This window comes from Coregonus clupeaformis, chromosome 7, assembly GCF_020615455.1.
Source record: "Coregonus clupeaformis isolate EN_2021a chromosome 7, ASM2061545v1, whole genome shotgun sequence".
NCBI classification, from domain to species: Eukaryota; Metazoa; Chordata; class Actinopteri; order Salmoniformes; family Salmonidae; genus Coregonus; species Coregonus clupeaformis.
Window position 1 is genome coordinate 65,243,681 of NC_059198.1, and position 26,821 is coordinate 65,270,501.

General features: G+C 44.5%; 1 protein-coding gene across 1 annotated transcript; it reads left to right on the plus strand.

The window, feature by feature from the left end:
- Positions 1-236: 236 nt before the first annotated feature.
- On the plus strand, positions 237-26,665 carry LOC121569994 (periplakin-like). Its single transcript, XM_041881412.2, is given in 23 exon segments — positions 237-461; positions 9,196-9,295; positions 9,629-9,783; positions 10,723-10,843; positions 10,948-11,073; positions 12,069-12,110; positions 12,535-12,696; positions 12,987-13,094; positions 13,379-13,474; positions 14,525-14,647; positions 15,890-16,036; positions 17,101-17,252; positions 17,423-17,526; positions 19,826-19,983; positions 20,221-20,399; positions 20,591-20,729; positions 20,978-21,171; positions 22,013-22,163; positions 22,506-22,589; positions 22,738-22,854; positions 23,233-23,325; positions 23,438-25,676; positions 25,679-26,665. Coding segments are annotated over 23 exon segments (5,268 nt in total). The 5' UTR covers positions 237-408; the 3' UTR covers positions 26,104-26,665.
- Positions 26,666-26,821: the final 156 nt, after the last annotated feature.

Consider the following 26,821-nt stretch of genomic DNA (forward strand, 5'->3'; position numbering starts at 1 on the left):
TGCTCCTGTAAATCGCTCTGGATAAGAGCGTCTGCTAAATGACGTAAATGTATCCACCTGTAAAAATAAAAGCAGCCCCGCCCACGGGTTCATAGGTGACAGGTATGCAGCACCTACAGGGAGGAATCCACAGTCCACCCCCCTCCTTTACTACAGCTCGGTTTTGCCTGCGCTGACTGCTGGAAGGAATTAGCGCTAGTGGGCGTCGCCGAATCTCATTATTTGACATTTCCATTTGTGTGTGGAGCGTACTGGAACATACCTACCTGTCTGAGGAGGAGAGAGAACGTACCAGAGAACTCAGAAAGAAGCCTTGCCTCTCGCTACGGGATATATTCACAGAGAGAAGCAGAAGAAGAAGAGACAGGTGTTTTACGGGAGAAGAATCCGAGTCGTCCCGCTGTCAAAATGTTCAAGAAAAAACCTTCGAAGAATAGCGTGACCATCACGCCAACGAAAAAGTGAGTAGTTGTTTCTATGTTGAAAGTTATCTTGGTGGTTATAGATAGCGATTTGAAACTTTAATCACTGTGCAAGTTTATTTTAATGTCGCATTAGGAAAGATAAAGTCAAGTTGGAAGTTTGACAAGTTGATAAATGACACTCCTGCTGTCAGAATGTTTCAGGATTCTATTTATGATCGTTTATGATAACGCGTATATTATAACTTGACGACGATCCTGGGACATTGTAGCGCTATGTCATAGAATAAATTAAGCCACGTTGCATGCGGGTTAAGTCATATTCCAAAGTTTATACAACTCTGGAAAATTGCTTTTAATTATATTGTTTGTTTAGCCTTAGCTTATGTATTGAATGTCCTTTTAACTTGACTCGAGGGTGTGGCTGCATGCTAACGGCAGTAACTGGTTTGATAACTTTTGCTTTCGGGGTAGAGTGGGAGAAGAGATGTTGATGGACTTCAACCCAGCCCTGTTAAACTACTTTTCACTTCAAGAAAGTATTGACCTCAACTTTGCCAAAATATAGTAAAATATTAGGCTACTGTATCTGCAAAAATATTTTTCATTGAATCCAATCATATGTCTTTGTTCTTATGAACAATATACATATCTTCTTATATAATAATATAGTGAGGTGTTTAACCATGCACTCCTACCTGTAAATAGTGTATGTGATTGGTGACAAGCTGCCCCCCAAAAATCCCAAAATCCTTATCCACAATATCTCAATTTTCAGCTGTCACTTTTCACTATCAGTTCAGGATATTGCTATGGGATCTTCTCTGGTGCGGTAAGTGTGAATGCATCCCAAATGGCACACTACACCCCTATGGGCCCTGGTCAAAAGTAGTGCCCTATATAGGGAATAGGTTTCCATTTGGGACATCGCCAGTGTCTCTGAACAGAGAGAGCACAGAGCATGCAGGTTGTCACTCATCAAGTGAGAGTAGGAGAGGGGGAGGGGAGGGAGAGGGGGATGGGGAGGAGGGAGAGGGGGATGAGGGGATTAGGATGGGGGGGGTAGAGTCAGGGCCACCTAGTAATAACAACACTCCTTCGCCTTGGAACATGAGAGGTTAGCTAGCTAATCTGTTTCCAATGGTTATCTATGTAAATGTATGGCTCTGGGACAGTGTGCATCCCAAATGGCACCCTATTCCCTAATTAGTGCACTACTTTTGACCAGAGCCCTTTTGGGAATAGGGTGCCATTGGGGACAAAGCCTTAATGGACGGCTCATCTCTGACATCAGGAAGGAAGGGAATGTATCTTGTCACATATCGAAGGAAAGGCATAGCTAGCTTTAAAACTGTTTCTAGTTAGTGGATGGAGCTTTTATGTTTCAACATATGAGTCAGACACCATGTTGGAATAATGAAAACCGCTGTGTGCGTTCCATGGTTTTCCCAAAATACCGGTTGGAGGATTTCCGGAATCAGGAGGAAATCCGGAGTCCTCCAACCAGGATTTCTGGAAAACCAGGGAATTTATTACTTACCCGAATTTTGCAACCCTATTTATGTGTCCCATGCTGCATTGAGGGATGATTTATGTTGGATGTTAAGAGTGATTTATTAGCTGTGGGTCACCAACTGTCTCAGCCTAAGCAACTCTCTTTTTTGAGTGCGGACCCTCTAGACTGCATCAGTGGTTTGATGTTGGTCAACACATCACAACTTCTGGGGGCAGTGGTGTTTTTTTTTTTTGTCATTTAGCAGACACTCTTATCCAGAGCGACTTACAGGAGCAATTAGGGTTAAGCGCCTTGCTTAAGGGCACATCGACTGATTTTTCACCTAGTCGGCTCAGGGATTAGAACCAACGACCTTTCGGTTACTGGCACAACGCTCTTACCCGCTAAGCTACTTCTGGGTTTCAAGACCCTTTGAAATAATGACTTATTACTCATGCATTATTTATTGTTAGTGGGAGTCAGTCAGAGTTATTGGTGATTCAATAAGTCTTGATTGGAGTCAGAATGGAATAGGAGAATGACTCAGCCTAGGTGGGAGTAAGATAAGAGTTATTGATTGAATAGAGGTGCAGCAAGTCTACATCACTCCCCTACGGTAGAAATACTATGGTAGAAATGCTGTGGTAGAAATGCTGTGGTAGAAATGCTGTGGTAGAAATACTATGGTAGAAATACTATGGTAGAAATACTATGGTAGAAATGGTAGAATACTATCAGCGTCATGTGACGACCGTATGTTCTGTCTTATGTAACAAGTTATAACTCAGCATCTCTTCCGCTTTTACCCGACGCTGGTAGAGAGATGGGAGGTACAATGGAATCTTAGCGATGCGACAGCAGCCCCACCCTCACCATTGTGTACTGTTGCGTTGCTTTTATAGGTTTTGGTTTGTTCTGGTTGGTGCAGGTGTGGTTCTGGTTGGTGTGGTTCTGGTTGGTGCAGGTGTGGTTCTGGTTGGTGCAGGTGTGGTTCTGGTTGGTGTGGTTCTGGTTGGTGTGTTTCTGGTTGGTGCAGGTGAATATCTTAGTGTGTGTTAATCCCAGGTAGTTGTTGGGGAAGGAGAGCTTCAGAGGAACAGAACAGGTACCTGTCACAACAGCTAGAACAGAGAGGAGCAGGCTGCTGGGCTAAAGGGATTCACACACACACACAGACACACACACACACACACACACACACACACAGACACACACACAGTCTACAGCCCTGCAGGTGATGATTAGGCCTACTGTCTGTCTGTCTGCCAGGGTTAGAACAGAAGATTGTCTCATACAGTACATCTAATAGAGGTCTGTTGCAGCCAGGTGTGCTTGTTATTTTGTTATTATGTTTTGGTCGATCTAAAACGGGCATTTTCCAATCACAAACAAGCGTGACACCTGTATGGCCCAATCACATAATAGCATTACACCAGTGAGTTCCAAAGCAAAGTATTTGGGGTTAACTCCTCTTGTTGAAACTCATCAGAGCTTTGCAGATAGAAGTGTGAAGTACTAGAGCAGACATGTTTCTCCTATCAGCTGGAGGCTAGTGAACAGTGATTATCTATGTAGTGTGGATCTAGCTGTATTCTGTAACGTTGTGAACGTTTCACCTTTATGAACACACCCTTGACAGATGGCTCACAATGGACACATGAGCCCAGTTCCATTTAGGTTCCTAGTACCTTCCCTTAGCTCCTACCCCTTCACAGATCTATGAGTTAATACTGAAGGATCTAGGGACCCTAATGGATCTGATCTTGGCCTTGGTTGCTGGGAAGTTCATCTTTGAAGGAGTTGGAGTCTAGGAAGGGTTAATCTGATCTGGGCATTGGTTGCTGGGAAGTTCATCTGGATCTCAGCCCTCCCTCCATACTCTCAATGACTCATAGTTACCTTCTGGTTTCAATTTGTCCCTCTCTCCCTCTCCTTGGAATTACTTTACTCCTTATTCAGAGAGATGTTTAGCTGCCAGTTTCAGAATTAAACAACAGAGAGAGAGAGAGAGAGAGAGAATAGATGAGGAAGTGTGGTTGAAAACAGAACATATTGGAACAATGTTTGTTAGCATCCTTCTAATACAAACTGCAGACCAGAGGTCCACCTCCCCAGGCCATCCAAACATATGATGTACTGTATGCATACTCAACATGTTTGTTAGTGGGATTGTAATACCGTAAACTAAGGTTCATATGCCGGAAGTTATCACACCATATGGTAATATGATGAATGCAAACTTCACGTCTCATGACAGATACATATGAACATAGGACTAATTTGCATATTATTTACATTTTAGTTATTCAGAGTGACTTACAGGAGCAATTAGGGTTGAGTGCCTTGTTCAAGGGCACGTCGACATAGTCAGCTCGGGGATTCGAACCAGCGACCTTTCGGTTACTGGCCCAATGCTCTTAACCGCTAGGCAACCCAGCCGTCTTATTGCTATGACAGTGTCATAAGAACTCCTACAAAATGTACTAACTTCTACAAATGTACTTTTCAGGACAGTCTATATGCGTGCTCTTTCCTTTAGGCCAGGGTTTCCCCGCTCTGTCCTCGGGACCCCAAGTGGTGCACGTTTAGGTTTTACCCGAGCACACTACACAGCTGATTTTCAAATCATCAACTCATCATCAAGCTTTGATCATTTAAATCAGCTGTGTAGTGTAGAGGACCGAGTTTGGGAAACACTGATTTAGGCCTTAGGTGGAATGGTGTTTGGAACAACTGTCATTTAGGTTGAGAGACGTGAGACTTTTTAAATGGTTTGAAAAAATGATTTGAAAAATTACAAAAATGGCGATGAGATGTTTTCGTCTTCTGACCCTGACGAAATGTGGGTCTTTTATCAGATACCGTGGTGGCCTTCTATTCTGAAGTGTGTGTGTGTGTGTAAAAAAGTATCCACTCAGGCAATAAAGCCCTATGGGCCTTGATCAAACGTAGTGCACTATAGTAGTACACTATATAGGGAATAGAGTGCCATTTGGGGCTCACATTAAGTCCTGCAGTGAGAGTGTGACTGTGAATCAAAAGAGAACCGTTTGGGGCTCACATTAAGTCCTGCAGTGAGAATGTGACTGTGAATCAAAAGAGAACCGTTTGGGGCTCACATTAAGTCCTGCAGTGAGAGCTGAACTGTGAATCAAAAGAGAACCATTTGAATTTCCACTACTCCGCTTATGCATCTCACATGATAGCTTTTCATGCAGTAGTAGTTGTAGGGAGAATGTATGTTGTGAGACGCACACACACACACACAGGACAGGACAGGACAGGACAGTAAGGAGTCTATTCATCAGCATATATCAAGAAAAGAGAGCCAACCACATCCTCATCAGTGAGTTGGAGAGAGAGAGAGGGGAGCGAAATGACTGACTAATAATAACCTTAGACCCAGGTGGAGCCAGTGGACATCATGTCATTTAGCCCCAGGTGGAGCCAGTGGACATCATGTCATTTAGCCCCAGGTGGAGCCAGTGGACATCATGTCATTTAGCCCCAGGTGGAGCCAGTGAACATCATGTCATTTAGCCCCAGGTGGAGCCAGTGAACATCATGTCATTTAGCCCCAGGTGGAGCCAGTGAACATCATGTCATTTAGCCCCAGGTGGAGCCAGTGGACATCATGTCATTTAGCCCCAGGTGGAGCCAGTGGACATCATGTCATTTAGCCCCAGGTGGAGCCAGTGGACATCATGTCATTTAGCCCCAGGTGGAGCCAGTGGACATCATGTCATTTAGCCCCAGGTGGAGCCAGTGAACATCATGTCATTTAGCCCCAGGTGGAGCCAGTGGACATCATGTCATTTAGCCCCAGGTGGAGCCAGTGGACATCATGTCATTTAGCCCCAGGTGGAGCCAGTGGACATCATGTCATTTAGCCCCAGGTGGAGCCAGTGGACATCATGTCATTTAGCCCCAGGTGGAGCCAGTGGACATCATGTCATTTAGCCCCAGGTGGAGCCAGTGGACATCATGTCATTTAGCCCCAGGTGGAGCCAGTGGACATCATGTCATTTTTCCCCAGGTGGAGCCAGTGGACATCATGTCATTTAGCCCCAGGTGGAGCCAGTGGACATCATGTCATTTAGCCCCAGGTGGAGCCAGTGGACATCATGTCATTTAGCCCCAGGTGGAGCCAGTGGACATCATGTCATTTAGCCCCAGGTGGAGCCAGTGGACATCATGTCATTTAGCCCCAGGTGGAGCCAGTGGACATCATGTCATTTTTCCCCAGGTGGAGCCAGTGGACATCATGTAATTTAGCCCCAGGTGGAGCCAGTGGACATCATGTCATTTAGCCCCAGGTGGAGCCAGTGGACATCATGTCATTTAGCCCCAGGTGGAGCCAGTGGACATCATGTCATTTTTCCCCAGGTGGAGCCAGTGGACATCAAGTCATTTTTCCCCAGTTGGAGCCAATGCCAGTTTCACAAGAATCCAGCAGTTTGTGAGTGGTTCAAAACACCCAGACTCTTTGCACAGTGTGCAATGCAATCACACTGACTTTTGAATAGATTTGGCAAGGACTATAATGTATTACTTCATTCAAGTGTCAAGCCGGGGCATGGAAACCTGCAAATATGATTACATCAAACAGTTGTACATTTCTCATATTAGAACACCTGTCTACTAACACTATGTATATCATATCTATTACTTTCTAGTACTGTCTATTTCTATGTGCCTGAAGCTGGGTACTGGATTTCTGCTCAAGTCCATACAACAGTGATATCTTATTCAGACAAGCTTATTTATCACATACCAGACATGGGTTGAAATCCTTTCAAATCCTCTATCTGGGCTTGATTGAGCTAGCCTGGAACCAATAGAATATGAAACCGTCACAAAAGACCACACCCTGTTCATCAGGCTAAAGCAAACGCTGAAAGTGTTTTGGAATATTTTGAAAAGTATTTGAACCCAAGTCTGGTATGTGATAAATCAACCTGTCTGAAATAAGATCTCACCATTGTATAGACTTGATGAGAACCCCAGTCCAATACCCAGCTTCGGCATGTAGAAATAGACAGTACTACAGATAGATATGTATAGCCAACAGGTGTTCTAATATCAAACTTTTTTCTGTGTGTTACTCTTCAATGTACTCATAGCTTCATCACTTCATACAGCAGGTTATTAAAGTATCATGCTCTGTTACATAAAGGAGAATGGAACCTGTTGGACCAGTTCTGTTGGAGAAGAAGACGAAACACCCTCCTTGAGATGACAGATTATGAAATACTCTAGAACTAGTTCTGCCCTCAGGAGGGCATCGTAGCCAAGCCAAGCACTGTGCAATGATGACCTAGGAGAGTGGTATTTATGTGCCATCCGAATTGTGTTTTACTGGTTGATGGCACTTCACCAACTCCTCTATCCATGATAGCAGGCTCCCGTGAGAGAGGAGTGAGTCACAAACTAGACCGCTTCCAATGACAAGAATAATGGATGGTGTTGAGTCCAATTATGTTTCATCATGTCTTCTCTTCAATAAAGAGTTGATGCGTTTGTGTGTGTGTGTGTGTGTGTGTGTGAAGTATTGTATGAAAAGCAAAGTTGATTTATAGTAGGTTATTTGCATGTACAGTATGATCAGATGGGTTTGTTCTAGTTGAGTGCAGCAGAAGTAATGTTGGGTGTTCTGGAATATCTCCTCTCTGCATGGTGTTCTGAACAAAGCTCAGTGGTTAGTGTGATTGTCTGGAAGATCAGCAGGTGTTCCATTTTTAAACTCACAGGTAAACAGACTGGAGACACGTACTGAAATAGGAAACAGTACTAATATTAGCCAGGGTATCAGTCTGTCTCTGCTTTAGCAATCTTGTTGTTGTTGTTTGGCATGGAAAATATGGTAGTATTGATGAGTGAAAAATAGTAATGTACTTAGTGCCCAAGCTATATACTGTAGTCTCTTGTTGCCTCCACTGCAGTACTTTTAGGTTATATGAAATATTGCAGAGGCAATGTGTTTTAGTTCATTAATTAGTCTTTGAGTGTGAACAAAGATGTGTTTTAATGTAAATGTTTTCCACAGCACTATGCAAACAGTATGTCAGAGAGAGACAATGGTGGTCCTGGTCTGGTCTGACGATGTGCCTGATAACAAGGCCTCTACTGTCGGCAACATTTCTCTTACCATGAGGTAGATCTCAATAGTCTCTAACGTGACTTCCTCTCCTCTCCTTCCCTTCATCTGTACTGATCTGACTCGGTGAGATCAGATCACAGAAAGGAAGAAATGTGGTGGATTCCTTTGTGGAATACTCATGCGCCTGTCGAGTGCTCTCACATTAGTGTAGACAAAGGAGAGAAGATGAGGAGAGGAAGTCACTATAGACTATTGAGATGAGGAGAGGACGCTACTAGACTATTGAGATGCAGCCCATGTTATCTGAACCATGGGAGATATGAAGCAGGGAGCTTTCAGGTTCATTCAGGGTTAGCAGACACGGCAGGCAGACGGTGAAGTGAAAAGACTACAGTAACTGCAGTCTTTTCCTTTTAAAGGGATAGTTCATCCAACTGTTTACCCAACTGTGAACTATCCCTTTAACCTAATGGTGGTCTTACTATACTACACACAGATGGTCTGTAGATGTAACTAGCTGGTGTCTGTTCCCCTCAGATGGTCTGTAGATGTAACTAGCTGGTGTCTGTTCCCCTCAGATGGTCTGTAGATGTAACTAGCTGGTGTCTGTTCCCCTCAGATGGTCTGTAGATGTAACTAGCTGGTGTCTGTTCCCCTCAGATGGTCTGTAGATGTAACTAGCTGGTGTCTGTTCCCCTCAGATGGTCTGTAGATGTAACTAGCTGGTGTCTGTTCCCCTCAGATGGTCTGTAGATGTAACTAGCTGGTGTCTGTTCCCCTCAGATGGTCTGTAGATGTAACTAGCTGGTGTCTGTTCCCCTCAGATGGTCTGTAGATGTAACTAGCTGGTGTCTGTTCTCCTCAGATGGTCTGTAGATGTAACTAGCTGGTGTCTTCCCATCATCCCTAGCAAACACAGCTGATTCAACTAATTGTGTTCTAAACTGAAGATCATGATTAGTTTATTATTGGAGTCAGGTGTGTTAGCTGGGGCTGGGGGAGAAAGTGTGACACCGATCAGGCCCCATGGACTGGAGTTGCCCATCCCTGGGCTTGAAGACTGTTTTGAAGAATGTTTTACTTGCAATGATTTGACCTACTTTGGTTGAATGCACTGACTGTAAGTTGCTCTGTATAAGTTAAATTACAAAAATTTAACTGTCACCTCCTCATTCCAGGGCGCCCTCCTCTGAGCTGTCTGCTCTGATTGAGAAGCTGCAGAAGAATGCTGACAAGGTGGAGAAGCTCATCTATGAGACGGAGCAGAACCTCAACAAGGTACAGAACCGCAAAGAACCGCATCACACAGAACCTCATAGAACCACTTAGAACATCATAAAACCACACAGAACTGGATAGAATCTCAAAAATCATCATATAACATTGTAGAACCTCATAGAACCACATAGAACCTCAGAACTACGTAGAACCTCATGGAACATCATAGAACATCACAGAACCTTCTGATAGGGTCATACCTTTATAATGCAACAACAACATCATATTGATGAGTCTGGCAGACTGTTTGCGTCCTCCTAATTGGCTCTGTCTGGCTCTCGATGTCTTTGACAACATCATATGATAACGTTTGACTGCTCTGTGTTGTATCAGGATGTGAGTAAGATCAACGAGGGCAAGCAGCCTCTGTACCAGGACGACACCAACAAGCGCATCCTGAACTCTCTGGAGCTGCTGCAAGGCCTGGATGAGGATGCTGTCGACGCAAAACGCCTGCAGCACCCCCAGGCTGAGATGATCGAGCAGGAGTGAGTTATATTATATAGCAGATATACACTATACTAGATATACCTACTGTACCTGCAGCACCGCCAGTCTGAGATGATCGAGCAGGAGTGAGTTATATTGTAGATATACACTACACCAGATATACCTACTGTACCTGCAGCACCGCCAGGCTGAGATGATAGAGCAGGAGTTATATTATATAGTAGATATATACCTACTGTACCTGCAGCACCGCCAGGCTGAGGTGATCGAGCAGGAGTGAGTTATATTATATAGTAGATATGTACCTGCAGCACCACCAGGCTTAGATGATAGAGCAGGAGTTATATTATGTAGTAGATGTATACCTACTGTACCTGCAGCACCGTCAGGCTGAGATGATAGAGCAGGAGTTATATTATATAGTAGATATGTACCTGCAGCACCGCCAGGCTGAGATGATAGAGCAGGAGTTATATTATATAGTAGATATATACCTACTGTACCTGCAGCACCACCAGGCTGAGATGATAGAGCAGGAGTTATATTATATAGTAGATATGTACCTGCAGCACCGCCAGGCTGAGATGATAGAGCAGGAGTTATATTATATAGTAGATATATACCTACTGTACCTGCAGCACCGCCAGGCTGAGATGATAGAGCAGGAGTTATATTATATAGTAGATATGTACCTGCAGCACCGCCAGGCTGAGATGATAGAGCAGGAGTTATATTATATAGTAGATATGTACCTGCAGCACCGCCAGGCTGAGATGATAGAGCAGGAGTTATATTATATAGTAGATATGTACCTGCAGCACCGCCAGGCTGAGATGATAGAGCAGGAGTAAGTCTTAATAAGCTAATACACTAGATATTGTACCCTCTTCAACTCAACCCTGATCTCCACTCACTCACTCACTCCACTGTTGAGTTCTAACTAACCCTGTGTTCTAACCCTGTGTTCTCTCCTCCAGTATGAAGCAGCTGAGAGAGAGACTGAGTAAGCTGAGAGAGGACCATGACCGCATCTACCACCTGACCCGCTCTGAGGGCCTGCCGAGCGTCAACTGGGGCAAGATCATAGACGAGAAACAGGTGAGGGGAACACGTACACACACGGGCTTGGATATGTGTACACACAGTTCACACACACTTTTACGCAGACAATAACACAAACTTAATATCTTTCTTCCGACCAGGTCAACCTGAAGAACAAAGGTTTTGGTCAGGACCTGCCGACCATAGAGAATGAGGTGGAGGAACACAACATCTTTCACAGTGAGGTGGAGGCCCTGGCCCCTCACATCTCAGCCAGCGACAACAAGGTAGGACTAACAACCAGCTTAGAAACTAACTGATACATTGGATTTATATTCACTCATTTAGTAGTCTATTATCCAGTAAGATAATCATTGCTTTATTTGTAGTACACATATCTGACAACGACGACAACAACCGCTCAAAAAGTTACATTCATGATTTTAAAAAACAGGCATAAATTGTACTAAATTATTGTCAACAATGACCCATTCCTCACAAAGCAAACCTTCATGCATCACATTAAAATGTCGTTATTTAGTCGAGTCTCTTATCCAGAGGGACTTTCAATAACGTAGTTAAAATAACCAGGCGTCTCAGACAGCGACAACAAGGTAGGACTAACAGCCACTCAGGTCAACTCTGGCCCACTTCAGTTAGAAACTGTTGCATTTGAAAAAAACTAAGACTGTTTTTACGTTTGAGGTTTCGCTAAAATACCCGCGTATATACATACAGTGTTACAGAAGTGTAAAGACACAAATCTAGAATAATTTCTGACTTCTCCACACCATTTCCAGTCATTCAATGCGCATAATGTCGCATAGACATGACGTATGTTAGTGAGGATTTTTGTTTCCCCAGTCAAGCTCAGTTTCATTTAATATGCCTGAAAGGAGGGAGTGCACACGGAAAGTTCCATGCAGTAATATTCTCTCTCTAGTTCTCTCAATTTAAGGGGCTTTATTGGCATGGGAAACATATGTTAACATTGTCAAAGCAAGTGAAACAGATAATAAACAAAAGTGAAATAAACAATTTAAAAAATAACAGTAAACATTACACTCTCTCTCTCTCTCTCTCTCTCTCTGTCTCTCTCTGTCTCTCTCTGTCTCTCTCTGTCTCTCTCTGTCTCTCTCTGTCTCTCTCTGTCTCTCTCTGTCTCTCTCTGTCTCTCTCTGTCTCTCTCTGTCTCTCTCTGTCTCTCTCTGTCTCTCTCTGTCTCTCTCTGTCTCTCTCTCTCTCTCTCTCTCTGTCTCTCTCTCTCTCTCTCTCTCTCTAGGACAATGCCAGTGGCCTCCAGCTGAATTACAACAAGCTCCTGGTAAGATTGACTTTATCTGAAGCATGGACTCAGGGAGAGCTTGAGGAGTGTATATGCATGTACAGTACTTCTATGTGCTTTCAGTATGTCTACAACAGTGTCTGTGTGTACAAAGTGTTGATGTTTTATCCACCTACACCCTGGCTCCCCCCCCCTCCTTCCCTTCCTTTGGCCAGAGTGTGTGTGTAACTCCATAACATTCATCCCAGGATGGTCAGTAGTGATGAATGTGTGTTTCATTCACCATCACCCTTTCCCCCTCTGCTTCCCCTAACCCAGAATATTCTCTCTCTAGTAACTATCTATCCTGTCCCTCCCCAGGCCAGTTCCAGTGTGTAGGTCTCTATAGTAACTATCTATCCCTCCCCAGGCCAGTTCCAGTGTGTAGGTCTCTATAGTAACTATCTATCCTGTCCCTCCCCAGGCCAGTTCCAGTGCTCGACAGCGCCACCTGCTGAGCCTGCGTGACTACATGCAGCGCTGCACCAATGAGCTGTACTGGATGGACCAGCAGGCAGGGGAGAGGATCAACTATGACTGGAGCGACACCAACCTGGACTTCCCTGCTCGTCAGAGACAGTATGAGGTAGAGAGGGACACACAAACACACACACTGTCCTTCACCTGCACTGACAGAGTAATACATTCAGGGTGTTATTTGACACCTGATCCTACATGTTATTTGACACCTGATCCTACATGTTATTTGACACCTGATCCTACATGTTATTTGACACCTGATCCTACATGTTATTTGACACCTGATCCTACATGTTATGTGACACCTGATCCTACATGTTCTTTGACACCTGATCCTACATGTTACATGTGTTGGAACGTAAAGAGGGACTTGTATCTCTTTAAATCTCCCACCAGAACTTCATAAGTAAGTGTCTCGAGTCCAAGGAGGCCACTGTCACGCAGCTGAATGATGATGGAGATAAACTAATCTCTACCAACCATCCTGGCAAGAATGTCATTGAGGTACACACACACACGCACACACATCTCTACTTACCATCCTGGGATGAATGTTATGGAGATACACTTCACTTATCCCCTGTCATTCTACTATTGGGGAAAATCCTAACTTCCACTTTAGTCTTTTGTTTGCCTAAGTCATGCATTGATGTCAATGGGAGACTAAGGTAAAACTAGACATTTTTGTTGAAGTTAGGATTCGACCCTACTGAGATTAAAATCAGCAAAATGAATATGGATTAAACAGCAAACAGACTAATGTAACATACCTCTACTCTACCTCTCAGGCTCACATGGAGGCAGTGCATGCTGACTGGAAGGAGTACCTGAACCTGCTCATCTGTGAAGAGAACCACCTGAAACACATGGACGAGTACCACAAGGTGATTAGCATACTGTAACACAACCCAACCTAACCCTAACTTTAACCCTCATACCACCTGAAACACATGGACGAGTACCACAAGGTGATTAGCATACTGTAACACTATAACACAACCCAACCTAACCCTAACTTTAACCCTCATACCACCTAAAGCACATGGACGAGTACCACAAGGTGATTAGCATACTGTAACACTATAACACAACCCAACCTAACCCTAACGTTAACCCTAATACCACCTGAAACACATGGATGAGTACCACAAGGTGATTAGCATACTGTAACACAACCCAACCTAACCCTAACTTTAACCCTCATACCACCTGAAACACATGGACGAGTACCACAAGGTATTAGCATACTGTAACCCAACCCAACCCAACATAACCTTAACCCTCATACCACCTGAAACACATGGACGAGTACCACAAGGTGATTAGCATACTGTAACACAACCCAACCTAACCCTAACTTTAACCCTCATACCACCTGAAACACGTGGACCACTACCACAAGGTGATTAGCATACTCTAACACTATAACACAACCCAACCTAACCCTAACTTTAACCCTCATACCACCTGAAACACATGGACCACTACCACAAGGTGATTAGCATACTGTAACACTATAACACAACCCAAACTAACCCTAACTTTAACCCTCATACCACCTGAAACACATGGACGAGTACCACAAGGTGATTAGCATACTGTAACCCTATAACCCAACCTAACCCTAACTTTAACCCTCATACCACCTGAAACACATGGACCACTACCACCAGGTGATTCAGAGCAACAAGTATTCAGAAAGCATCAGTTTAAGAAATCCTGAATGTTTGAACAGGGTCATTGGATTTTGATAGGCCTGTGTACAAAGCAACAGCTTGCGAGTTACAGACTTGGCATGTCATGGCATGTGAACAAAGTTGGTTAAGGCAGAGACCGACTGCCAGCCAGTTTACCTTAGTGTAAATCAACTCTGAGCAGCTTTCAGTCATTTGTTACATCAGTGTTTTTCCTGACTGCGTCTATTTTCTCTCCAGTTCCACAAAGAGGCCAGGGACACCCAGGATCTTCTGAAGAGACTGGAAACAGAGGTCAACCAGAAGTACAAACCAGAGTTCAAGGACATGTACCAGATGGAGAGCCTCATCAGAGACCTGGACGTGAGTGGACTTTATAACTACAATGTTTTGCTATGAGTAGGCTTTCTAACTACTTTAGTTTACTGAGAATGGGCTTTACACTACTGTAGTTTACTAAGAGTGGGCTTTACACTACTGTAGTTTACTAAGAGTGGGCTTTACATTACTGTAGTTTACTGAGAGTGGGCTTTACACTATTGTAGTTTACTGAGAGTGGGCTTTACACTACTGTAGTTTACTGAGAGTGGGCTTTACACTACTGTAGTTTACTGAGAGTTGGCTTTACACTACTGTAGTTTACTAAGAGTGGCCTTTACACTACTGTAGTTTACTGAGAGTGGGCTTTACACTACTGTAGTTTACTAAGAGTGGGCTTTACACTACTGTAGTTTACTGAGAGTGGGCTTTACACTACTGTAGTTTACTAAGAGTGGGCTTTACTGGAGTTTACTAAGAGTGGGCTTTACACTACTGTAGTGTACTAAGAGTGGGCTTTACTGTAGTGTACTAAGAGTGGGCTTTACACTACTGTAGTTTACTGAGAGTGGGCTTTACACTACTGTAGTTTACTAAGAGTGGGCTTTACACTACTGTAGTTTACTGAGAGTGGGCTTTACACTACTGTAGTTTACTAAGAGTGGGCTTTACTGGAGTTTACTAAGAGTGGGCTTTACACTACTGTAGTGTACTAAGAGTGGGCTTTACTGTAGTGTACTAAGAGTGGGCTTTACACTACTGTAGTTTACTAAGAGTGGGCTTTACTGTAGTGTACTAAGAGTGGGCTTTACACTACTGTAGTTTACTAAGAGTGGGCTTTACTGTAGTGTACTAAGAGTGGGCTTTACACTACTGTAGTTTACTAAGAGTGGGCTTTACACTACTGTAGTTTACTAAGAGTGGGCTTTACACTACTGTAGTTTACTAAGAGTGGGCTTTACGCTACTGTAGTTTACTACATGTATGGGGGACAGATCTGTTTCTGCTTCAGCCAAACAACGACAAAGCAGTTGGATAAAGCAGAGACAATTATTTCTGGCGTACAGGTCTGTCTGCTTACCAGGCTAGTTTACAATCTCAATCAAGAAAATCTTGATTTTTACAAATGTATTAGCCTTAGTCTTAGAACTATAAATCCAAAATGCTCTTGAAAAAACCCTAACTGTGTTTGTGTGTGTTTGTGTGTGTTTGTGTGTGTTTGTGTGTGTTTGTGTGTGTTTGTGTGTGTTTGTGTGTGTGTGTGTGTGTGTGTGTGTGTGTGTGCAGGACCAGGCGAAGGCCATGGACCACTTTGATGAGCGTGTGATGGCTCTGGAGAAGCGCAGCCTACAGGTTCTCCCTCTCCAGTTCCGTAGGAACACCCCTCAGAAGCTGCTCCCCGTCGAGGCGCTGTGTGAGTTCGACACTGACGAGGTAAACCTGGATATACCACCACCCTACTCTAGATTCAGACTGATACCTTGCCAACTATCCTCCTCCACACACACGCTTCTTTGTGTCAATCATTCTACGATTTTGTCTCTTTCCCCTCTCTCCTTCTTCCCTTCTCTCCTTCCTCTCCATCTCCTCCACTCCCTCCCTTTCTCACTCTCCTTTTCTGTCTCCAGTCATTCTCTAATCCCTATGTGTGGTGTGTTTTTCTGTTATCATGACTAAGGCTGTCTGACTGCACCACATCTTTTCTCTCCTCTTTTCCTCCTTCACTCTCGCTCCTTTAATTCCAGTCCCCTAAATGTGGTTTTGTGTATTTAAATCCTCTAAGAGGCCAGGCCTGTGCTCTGCATCTTATTTAAGCCTTCAGGGGATCAGCCGCAGGCTGAGGGGGTTTTAGGAGTGGATTTTGTGAGCTGGAGAGCGAGGTGTGTGTGGTGTGTGTGGTGTGTGTGGTGTGTGTGGTGTGTGTGTGTGTGTGTGTGCCGCAGTCGAGAGAGCTCTTAAGATTTAGGAACCGGATCAGACAGTGAGGGGAAACGTGGTGTTGTGTTTAGATTTGTTTTTGTGACCTGACCGGTAAAAACTGTGAACTCTAGTTTACTAACTAGGGCTTAGTGTTTCCCTGGTCAGGAAAAGCTAAGGGCCTTATCCAAAGTGGTTCAGTGAGTGAAACACTGTTGTGTTCTAGTTGTCCCATGCTGATTTAGTGAGTCAACCTCTATGCTGTGTTCTGGTTGTCCCATAGCAGTTCAGTTATTGAAACTCTATGTTCTGTTCTGGTTCTTCCATACCAGATCAGTCAGTGAAACTCTGTGTAATGTTGTGGTTGTCCATCCCAGGGTCAGACCAGTGATTTAAACTCTGTGTAATGTTGTGGTTGTCCATCCCAGGGTCAGATCAGTGCTTTAAACTCTGTGTAATGTTGTGGTTGTCCATCCCAGGGTCAGAGCAGTGATTTAAACTCTGTGTAATGTTGTGATTGTCAATCCCAGGGTCAGATCAGTGCTTTAAACTCTGTGTAATGTTGTGGTTGTCCATCCCAGGGTCAGATCCTGCGTGGAGAGAGGTACACCCTCCTGAGTAACAAGGGGCCCAAGTGGGAGGTGAAGGACGCGGCCGGGCGTAAACTGACCGCTCCAGGGGCCTGCTTCATGATCCCCCCCACAGACCCAGAGTCTGTCTCCATCTCCAACAAGTGAGTGTGTGTGTGTTATGGGGGCCGGGTGGAGAGGGGTGTGTGTATGAGTGTGGTGTGTGTGTGACGGGGTGGGGGGGTGCAAGTGTCTACCTGCTATGTGCCTGAGATTGTGTTGTTTCCCAAGACAGTATACTTGTACACTGTGTAACAGTGTCTTGTGTTTCCAGTCTGGCCACCCAGCAGAAGGGTATTAAGATGAAGGTGTCTGGCAGTAAGACCACCCTGGTCAAACGCCTGGAGGAACTGAAGAAAGACTGCACCGCTGGCTCTGGTAGGTACTGTTATGTCATGTTATGGCATGTCATGTCATGGTATGTCATGTCATGTCATGTCATGTTATGTCATGGTATGTCCCTGTCTCGACCTCTGAATGCTCGGCCAACTGACATTTACTCCTGTTGCACCCTCTGTAACAGGGGTCTCCAGCCTTTTCTAGCATGAGAGATACTTTTTAAAAATTGAAACGTTGCGAGCTACTGATTTTTCTTTTTATAGCTTTTAAATAGTCACATTCTTCTCTTCTCCTCGACCCTGCAACTCGTCCCCGGGTCCTTGGTGTACAAGAGATGTCAATATACCTGGTAAAATAATGGTTAATAAACCGTATTCAGCATGACAGCCCCATAAAATCCCCTTTTGTATTTTCCCGAATTCTGTTTTCTCTGTTTTTTATTTGTCCTGGTTTTGCCTCCGTTTTGTACAAATTTAGATTTTTGAGTGTATTTCCCCTTTAATTGTGCATCTAGCGAGAGAGGAATGTGTCAACCTAGCGATGCTTCTGTTAAGCCTACTGCAGCACATGTCATGGCAGAGTTTGTAAAACAATGGCCACCCAATTCATACAAATAATCATGATATAGTTCTGTCAGCTAAGCCTACTTTGCGGTTAATATTTAATTGAGAAGGTTTTTGGGGAAAGTCTTTCTGTCTACCCACAAGGTCATCATTAGCATCGCTAACTGGCTACATGGATTGATAAACAAACACTCACTCCAGACAGACGGGGGCAATATTGCTGGAAATGTGTTGACAGATATTGTGTTACGTTTGGATTTTGAAGCCAGTAGTGGCTAACCAGGGGTGGGATAATGTCAATGCGGCTTTGATTGGATGGTAGCCTGGAGCTTTATGTTTCTGACAGTTTGCGATGGAACCAATGAACAGTGGTGGAAAAAGTACCCAATTGTCATACTTGAGTAAAAGTAAAGATATTAAATATACTTAAGTATCAAAAGTAAATCGAATTGATAAAATGCACTTAAGTATCAAAAGTAAAAGTATAAATCATTTCAAATTCCTTATATTAAGCAAACCAGACGGCACCATTTTCTTTCTTTCTTTTTTTACGTATAGCCAGAGGACATACTCCAACACTCAGACATAATTGACAAACAAAGTATTTGTGTTTAGTGAGTTCGCCAGATCAGAGGCTGTAGATGTTCTCTTGATAAGTGCATGAATTTGACCATTTTCCTGTCCTGCTATGCATTCAAAATGTAACTAGTACTTTTGGGTGTCAGGGAAAATGTATGGAGTAAAAAGTACATTATTTTCTTTAGGAATGTAGTGAAGTAAAAGTAAAAGTTGTCCAAAAAAATAAATAATTGTAAAGTACAGATACCAAAAAAAACTACTTAAGTAGTACTTGAAAGTATTTTTACTTAAGTACTTTTAGAATTACATTGCATGCTACTCGTAGGTGGGATATGAGCTACTGCAGACCCTGATCTATAACCACTGTGATTATTATTTCACCCTGCTGGTCATCTATGAACGTCTCAACATCTTCAAGAACGATCTGGCCTTAATGGCCTTGTACTCTTATAATCTCCACCCGGCACAGCCAGAAGAGGACTGGTCACCCCCTCAGAGCCTGGTTCCTCTCTAGGTTTCTTCCTAGGTTCCTACCTTTCTAGGGAGTTTTTCCTAGCCACCGTGCTTCTACATCTGCATTACTTGCTGTTTGGGGTTTTAGGCTGGGTTTCTGTATAAGCACTTTGTGACATCTGCTGTTGTAAAAAGGGCTTTATAAATAAATGTGATTGATTGGTTGGTATGTCTTGTTATTTCATGGTTTGTCATATTACTACTGGAGTTAATCACTACAACTACAGCTTAAAAAAATAAAATTAAATGGAATGATTTTGTAGGCCGTTGTGAATGTGATGTTATGTTGAGTGTCTGGTTCTATAGGATTGTTGTGTGTGTGTGTGTAGTCATATAATAATAATATAATATAATATAATATAATAATAATAATATGCCATTTAGCAGACGCTTTTATCCAAAGCGACTTACAGTCATGTGTGCATACATTTTTACGTATGGGTGGTCCCGGGGATCGAACCCACTACCCTGGCGTTACAAGCGCCATGCTCTACCAATTGAGCTACAGAGGACCACATATCTGATTTTGTGTATGTTATTTTGGTGTGTGTGTGTGATTGATTGTGTATGTGATGTTGTGATTGTTGTGACTGGTTGTATATGATTGTTGTGTGTGTTATTTTGGTGTGTGATTTATTGATTGATTGATTGATTGATTGATTGATTGTGATTTAATATTGTAGACAAGGATGAGCAGCAGTGTCGCCAGCTGATGGCCGGTCTGGACAAGGTGACCAGTGATCTGGACAAACAGGAGAAGGCCATCTACGCTCGAGTACGCCCCCCGCTGGAGCACACCAGGCCACTGCAGGACAGCGCTGACCGCCTGCAGGACATGAAGGTAGTTCAGCGTTTTTCTCTTTCTCTGCACAGAGGGTGTACAGAGGTAGAGATGCTTTTCTTACTCTCCTCTTCTCCTGTCTGCCTCTGGCACTATTTAGACTAGAATCCTTTCGATAAAGTTTTCAAAACCATTTAATCCTACCAAAGAAAGTTTGACAGGTTTAATGCAGGAAGTACTATTAGTAGTTCCAGGAAGTCTACACTGTGTTATACTTATCCCATTTTCTTCCACCAGGACATTGCGGCCGTGGTTCGTAAGATCGAGCCGGAGAAGTCGTCCAAGGTGAGGGAGGCTGAGAAGTTCCTGACCTCTAACCCTAAATGTGCCAGCGCCCCTCAGCTGAACGGCAAGGTGAACGAGGCCAACAATAAATATGACAAGATCAACCTGCTGCTCAAGTGCTCAGAGGACAAGTAAGTAGCTTTTTACTTGACTTGTAGTAGTTAGAGAAAAGGTCCTCCTTGTTACTTTATACTTTGTATGAGAGAGTTTTCCTGTTTTACTAAGATGACAAACCTGTAGGCTACTATTACACAATATTTAAACTCATTTAAGTGTCACATGAATCAAATAGAATGGAATCATATCATGTGTTTGTTTACAGGCTTCAGAATTCCAACCGCCTGGAGAACTCCCTTCAAAACGGGAAAACTTTATTGTCCAGCTATGAGAACAAGCTGGCCAGGGAGGAAGTCGCCCCAGCAGACATCTCGTCTCTGGAGATGACACAGCGCCAACTGGCTGTAAGATGGCTGTCCTTCTATCTCTTGTTTATTCTAATCAGGATTCATATTTAGATCCTCTCCACAAAGGAAATGTATTGTATTTTTACAGTTCAGATACAAAGACCGAAGCAAATTTGCTAATGACATAGAGTAAAAATGCATGATGAACTGGAAGATCTGAGCTACATACCCATATCTCAAGTTTATCCTAGTTGGGGCAGAATTTCTCCATACACACAATTCAACCTCACTTCCTCTCCTGACAGGATATTGCATCAGAGCTGAAGACCAAGAGGTCCGCGGTGACGGAGACGGAGGCTAACCTGCGTGCGGCCAAAGGCAGCTGTGACACCATGGCAACCAAGCTGCAGGAGCACTGCCCTGACATCGAGAGGCAGGAGGGCGAGGTTCAGAAGCTGAACAAACGCTACGACAACCTCAACAGGCAGATCGACACCAGGTAAAGGGACTGACATAACTTTCAAATCAATTCAAATCTAATTCTATTAGTTGCGTACACATATTTAGCAGATGTTATCGTGGGTGTAGTGAAATGCTTGTGTTCCTAGCGCCAACAGTACACTAATAACAATGCAAATCAAAAAAATACAAATGAAAGGAATATAGAAATATTAGAATGAGCAATGTCAGACTCCGGAATATAAATATATATGTATATGATGGTGTGTATAGACATTATGGACAGTATATGGATAGAAAAGGCGTGTACAGCAGTAGGCCTTGACTAGAATACAGTAAATAGATATGAAGTGTGTAAAACAGTATGTAAACATTATTAAAGTGACGAGTCTTCAATGATTATGTACCATACATAGGGCAGCAGTCTCTAAGGTGCTGTTGAACACTGTGGCTGCGTTCCGATTTTCTACCCTTCTCTAGAACTCAAAATCATTGGATTGGTGCAAGTATGACTGGAGGGAGTTTCCATTTCCAACATATTTCTTACACCAGTCAATTTAATTTTAAATCCATAAGGGGAAGTGTACAAGTGCACACTTCGGGAGAAGGGTAGAGAATCGGAATGTGACCTTTGACTCTTTTAAGAGCACAGCTCATCCACACATTATATTTGTGAGGTGAGAGGACTGATTGGACTGATTGAGCGTTCATCGCCCTTTACTACTGGTAAAAAAAGAAGGTTGAAGCCAAGAACAAGACTCATCATAGCCGGTCCTGTATTGTGGTTTTACTATAATAGACGTCACTTGACATTGTGTTGTGGAATGTTATATTCACGTTGTGGTATGTTACATTCACGTTGTGTTGTGGGTATGTTACAGAACTCAGAGCCTGCAGAGGGCTAAGATGTCGTACAACAACTACCGCAGTGATTACGACAACCTGAACAGCTGGCTGTCCCGCGTGCCAAACTATGAGCCAACTGAGAAGGACAACCTCAGTCAGGTGGAAACCAAGCTGGTAAACCAGAAGGTAAGTGGTTGAGGATGGAATAGGGTGAAGTTACCCCTAGACGCTGATTTCTGATTTTCCCACTAATGGTTAATGTTAGGATTGGGGAGGGGAAGGTGATTTTAGATCTGTACCTAGGGGAAACGTCACCCCGGCGCGGTTGAGGATAGTCAGGTGTTCCGAATTTTGCAACCCTGTCCTGGACTAAAAACATTTTCAGCTGAGAGGTTCCAGTCAGTTTTCTAGTTGTAATGTAAATAGTACTCTTTTGATCCAAAGAATTAGACTCTAGTCCTCTACCTCTAATGGTCCTGTTATGTTTCTCGGTCTAAAATGTTGATTGCCGTGTTGTTGTTTTCACAGAACCTGCTCTCCGACATTAAAAAGAAGGAGTCTGACTTGAACAACGTATCAAAAAATGCCCAACTTTACCAGCAAGCCGTCAAGGTAGGGGAATGAACACTGATAGACACATCCATTCTGATTAACTACTGCGAGGAGAAATGTTTACAATTTGAAGTAACTATTTCTCTCATCTCTCTCTCTTTCTTCCTCTCAATTATAATTGATTTTACTAATTTGTCTGTGTTTGCAGGAATATGAGAATGATACTGAAATGTTCAAGTCTATTCTGGACCTTGAAGACGGGCTGGTCCCTCAGACCTACAAGAGAAGCAGACTGGAGTCCCCTGCACTCAGGGTCAAGGAAGAGGTAAGGAAGACTGCGGCCCAAATGGCACCCGTTTCACTATTTAGTGCACTACTTTTTGGACTCTGGTCATAAGGCCCTGGTCAAAAGTAGTGCACTAGATAGGGAATAGGGTGCATGGGTCCTGGTCAAAAGTAGTGCACTAGATATGGAATAGGGTGCCATTTGAGAGACAGCCCTTGACTATAACCTTAATGCATATTACATGTTGTAATGTGATCCAATTTGTAAGTCGCTCTGGATAAGAGTGTCTGCTAAATGATGTAAATGTAAATGTATACATTTTGATACATTTTCAGGAAGACTTTTGAACGATATCTTCCAATTAACATTCTGGAAATGCCCCTGGTTTCATGCATTTCATAATTTCCTTGTTTACAGGAATCTGCCATTGAAGCGAAATTCACCGAAGTGAATGCAGTTAACAAGCAAAGGCTGGCGAATCTGCAGTTTGCCCAAGGCCTTATGAATCAGGTGCTCCTGAAGATATAAAGATCGAAAATTAATTGAAATGTCACATAATTCTAAATAAACATCATAGCCATTACTTCTAAAAAATAACCCCAGCCTCTTCTCCCTCTCTCAGCAATCAGACGTGATCGTCTGCAACAATGTCCAGCAAGTCAAATCTGCCGCTCCCGGAGAAGAAGCCTGGAGGATCGAGAGTCAACTGAAGGACGAGATCCAGAGGAGGGAGCAGCTGGAGAAGGATCTAGAGAAAATCCAGACAGACATCTACATGTTGGAGGGCCAGAAGCCGGAGGACACCGTCGTCAAGAAGGAGATCATCAAGAAGGTTCCGGATCCTACTCTGGTCGACGAGGTCCACAATGTCCGTCAGAAGCTGTCGGACGAAACCCGGGCCACCCGGGCCATGGACAACGAGCTGGAGGCACTGAGGCTGAAGCTGCGCGGCATCGAAACAGAGATCAAAGAAGGAGCACAGCAGTACACCGTGAAGGAGGTGCTGCGTATCGAGAGGGACCGCGGCCAGGAGGAAGAGGTGAGGAGGCTCAGGGAGGAGCTGGAGGAGCTGAGGAGGAAGAAGACCATCAAGGACAATGAGGTGGTCCAGATCACGAAGCAGGTGACGCTCCTGGCGCAGCAGAAGTCCAAGGAGCAGGAGGTGATCACAGAGGAGGAGGTGATTAAAGTGCAGAACGACCCGCAGCTGGAGAGCGAGTACCGCATCCTCCTGGACAGGAAGCAGAAGGAGCAGGAGAACAGGAAGCAACTGGAGGACGAGCTGCGCTTCCTCCAGGACAAGCTCCGCAGGCTGGAGAAGGAGAAGTCCATGGCCGAGGAGAAGATCTCCATCAAGGAGGTGCTGAAGGTGGAGAAGGATATCGCCTTCGAGAGGGAGGTAGAGAACCTCAGGAGGCAGCACGAGGATGAGAAGGCCAAGCACCGGTCTTCCCAAAGGGAGCGCGCCGACCTCCAGAGGAAGATCTCCAGCCTAGAGGAGGAAAAGTCAAGGGTCATAGTTCAGGAGAAGGTGAGGGAGATCGTCAGGCCAGACCCCAAGGCTGAGGCTGAAGTGGCCAACCTGCGCATGGAACTGGTAGAGCACCAGAGGAGGTACAGAGACACCGACCAGCAGCTGAAGTCCCACCAGGACGAGCTGAAGATGCTGAGAAACAGAGGTCCGCAGATCGAGGTCAAGGAGATCATCAAGGAAGTCATCAAGTACAAGACGGACCCGCAGACCGAGAGGGAGCTGGAGAAGCTCCGCAATGAGATTGTGGACAAGACGCACCAGACGGAGAAGTCAGAGATGGAGATCAGGCAGCTGAGGGACGAGATTAAGCGGTGGAAGGACACCAAGCCCCAGGTGCAAATTAAAGAGGTGGTTAACGAGGTGCTGGAGTACAAAGAAAACCCCAAGACCAAGGAGGAGATTGAGATCCTGAAGAGGAAGCTGGCGGACGAGCAGAAGAAACGCCTGGACCTGGAGAGGGAGCGATCAGCTAATGAGGAGAAGATCCGGCTAAGGAAGATCGACCTGTCCCAGGTCAGGGAGAAGTTGGTCCAGCAGGAGGTGGTTAAGATGGAGGAGGACCCATTACTGAGGTCAGAGTGCAACACCTTCACGCAGAGCATCAACAATGAACAGAAGCAGAGGGAGACCCTGAAAGTGGAGCTCTACCAACTTCAGAGGCAGAAGGCCGACCTGGACGCACAGCTGGAGGAGCTGGAGCGAGAACGTCGGGCCAGGCGCGATGCAGAGCTGGAGATCCAGAGGCTGAGGGTCAGGCTGAATGAGATGGAGGTCATGGACAAGGAGAACAGGGAGAGAGTCACAGTGAAACAGATGGTGGTTCTCCAGCAGGACCCCCAGCAAGAGAAAGAGCACTCTATCCTCAAGCTGCAGGTGGAGGAGGAGAGACACAAGCGTACCCTGCTGGAGAAGGAGCTGAATGTCCTGCTCCAGCAGCAGGTCACCCTGGAGAGGATTGAGGTGAAGGAGAAGGTGGTGCGCACCGAGACCATCCAGGTGGAGAAGGACCCTGAGGCCGAGATGGAGATCGAGAAGATGACAAGGACGCTGGACCAGGAGAAGAGGAGGAGGCTGGAGCTGGACCAGGAGCTGGGCAGCCTCAAGTCCCGCCTGTCCGACATGGAGTTCACCAACACCAAGTCGTCCAAGGAGCTGGACTACATCCGCGACGAGAGCAGCCGCCTCCAGCAGGAGAACCAGAGGCTACAGAACGACATCCGCAGGCTGCAGTCCGAGATCCAGATCACCTCCACGGAGACCCGGAGCATCTCCAACTCGGCCCCCATGGAGAACGGGAAGAACCTGGAGCTGAGGCTGGACTCGCTGCAGGGGAGCTGGCCGAACTGAGGGCCATCACCAGGCAGAAGGATGAGGAGATCGAGAAGCTGCAGAAGGGCCTGGCGGCGATCCAGATCAAGAGGGAGCAGAGGGAGAGTCACCTGAGGAGATCCATCGTGGTCATCGACCCCGACTCGGGCAAGGAGATGCGGCCGGAGGAGGCCTACAAGCTGGGACTGATTGACTGGAAGATGTTTGTGAACCTCCAGAGCCAGGAGTGCGACTGGGAGGAGATCAGCGTCAAGGGCCCCAAGGGGGAGTCCTCTGTTCTCCACGACAGGAAGTCTGTGAAAAAGTTCTCCATTGAAGACGCCCTGAGGGCTGGGAATATCACCAACCGCCAGCTGCAGCAGTACCATAACAAAGAGATCACCATACAGGAGTTCGGGGTCATGGTGTCGGGAAAGACCAAGTGAAAGAAAAACATCTGAAGAAAACTACTTTTTTAACTGTCTATTTTTCTATCCGACTACCATGAGATTGAAAATGTGTGCCATTTCTTGGTTTTGGATTTCACTACATTTAATTTTTCCAAAATGTTTTAATTCCAACGTTCTTGATCTAACATTAAACAATATGTTAGTTTATATCTTCCTCCTCTCTCTCTCTAAACTCTACATTGCACTGTTATTATATTTATTTTCAAATTCATAATACACTATAAATGCAAAAACTGGTGTTCTGGTTTTAAATGAGGGTTAACGTTGTGGCTGTATTTGTAGCCAACATACATTTAAATGGTTGTAGACTGATTTTCTGTCTGTCCCTGGAGTAAACTTGTTAAACTATTTACACTGGGTACAGGGTTAGAGGTAATACTTTAAATATCTTTATTTTGTTTTTGATGTGGGATTGAATTACATACACAAGGATATGAATGGATATTGTTAATGTCGGTCTGTGGTATGCTACTGTAAAACTGTCTCTCAGTTGTCCTGTTTTACATGTCTTACATAAGAAATAAAACAGTAAAATGTTGAAGGGTAAACTTGTGTGTTTCTTTAAAAAGTAGGCCTTGGGTATAAATTACAGTTTTAAACACCAATATAGATTTACAAAGATATATATTGCTTGTAGATAAGCAAGATAAATCATCCTTTAGGCCTATGTTCCACAGACGAAGCTCATATCTAT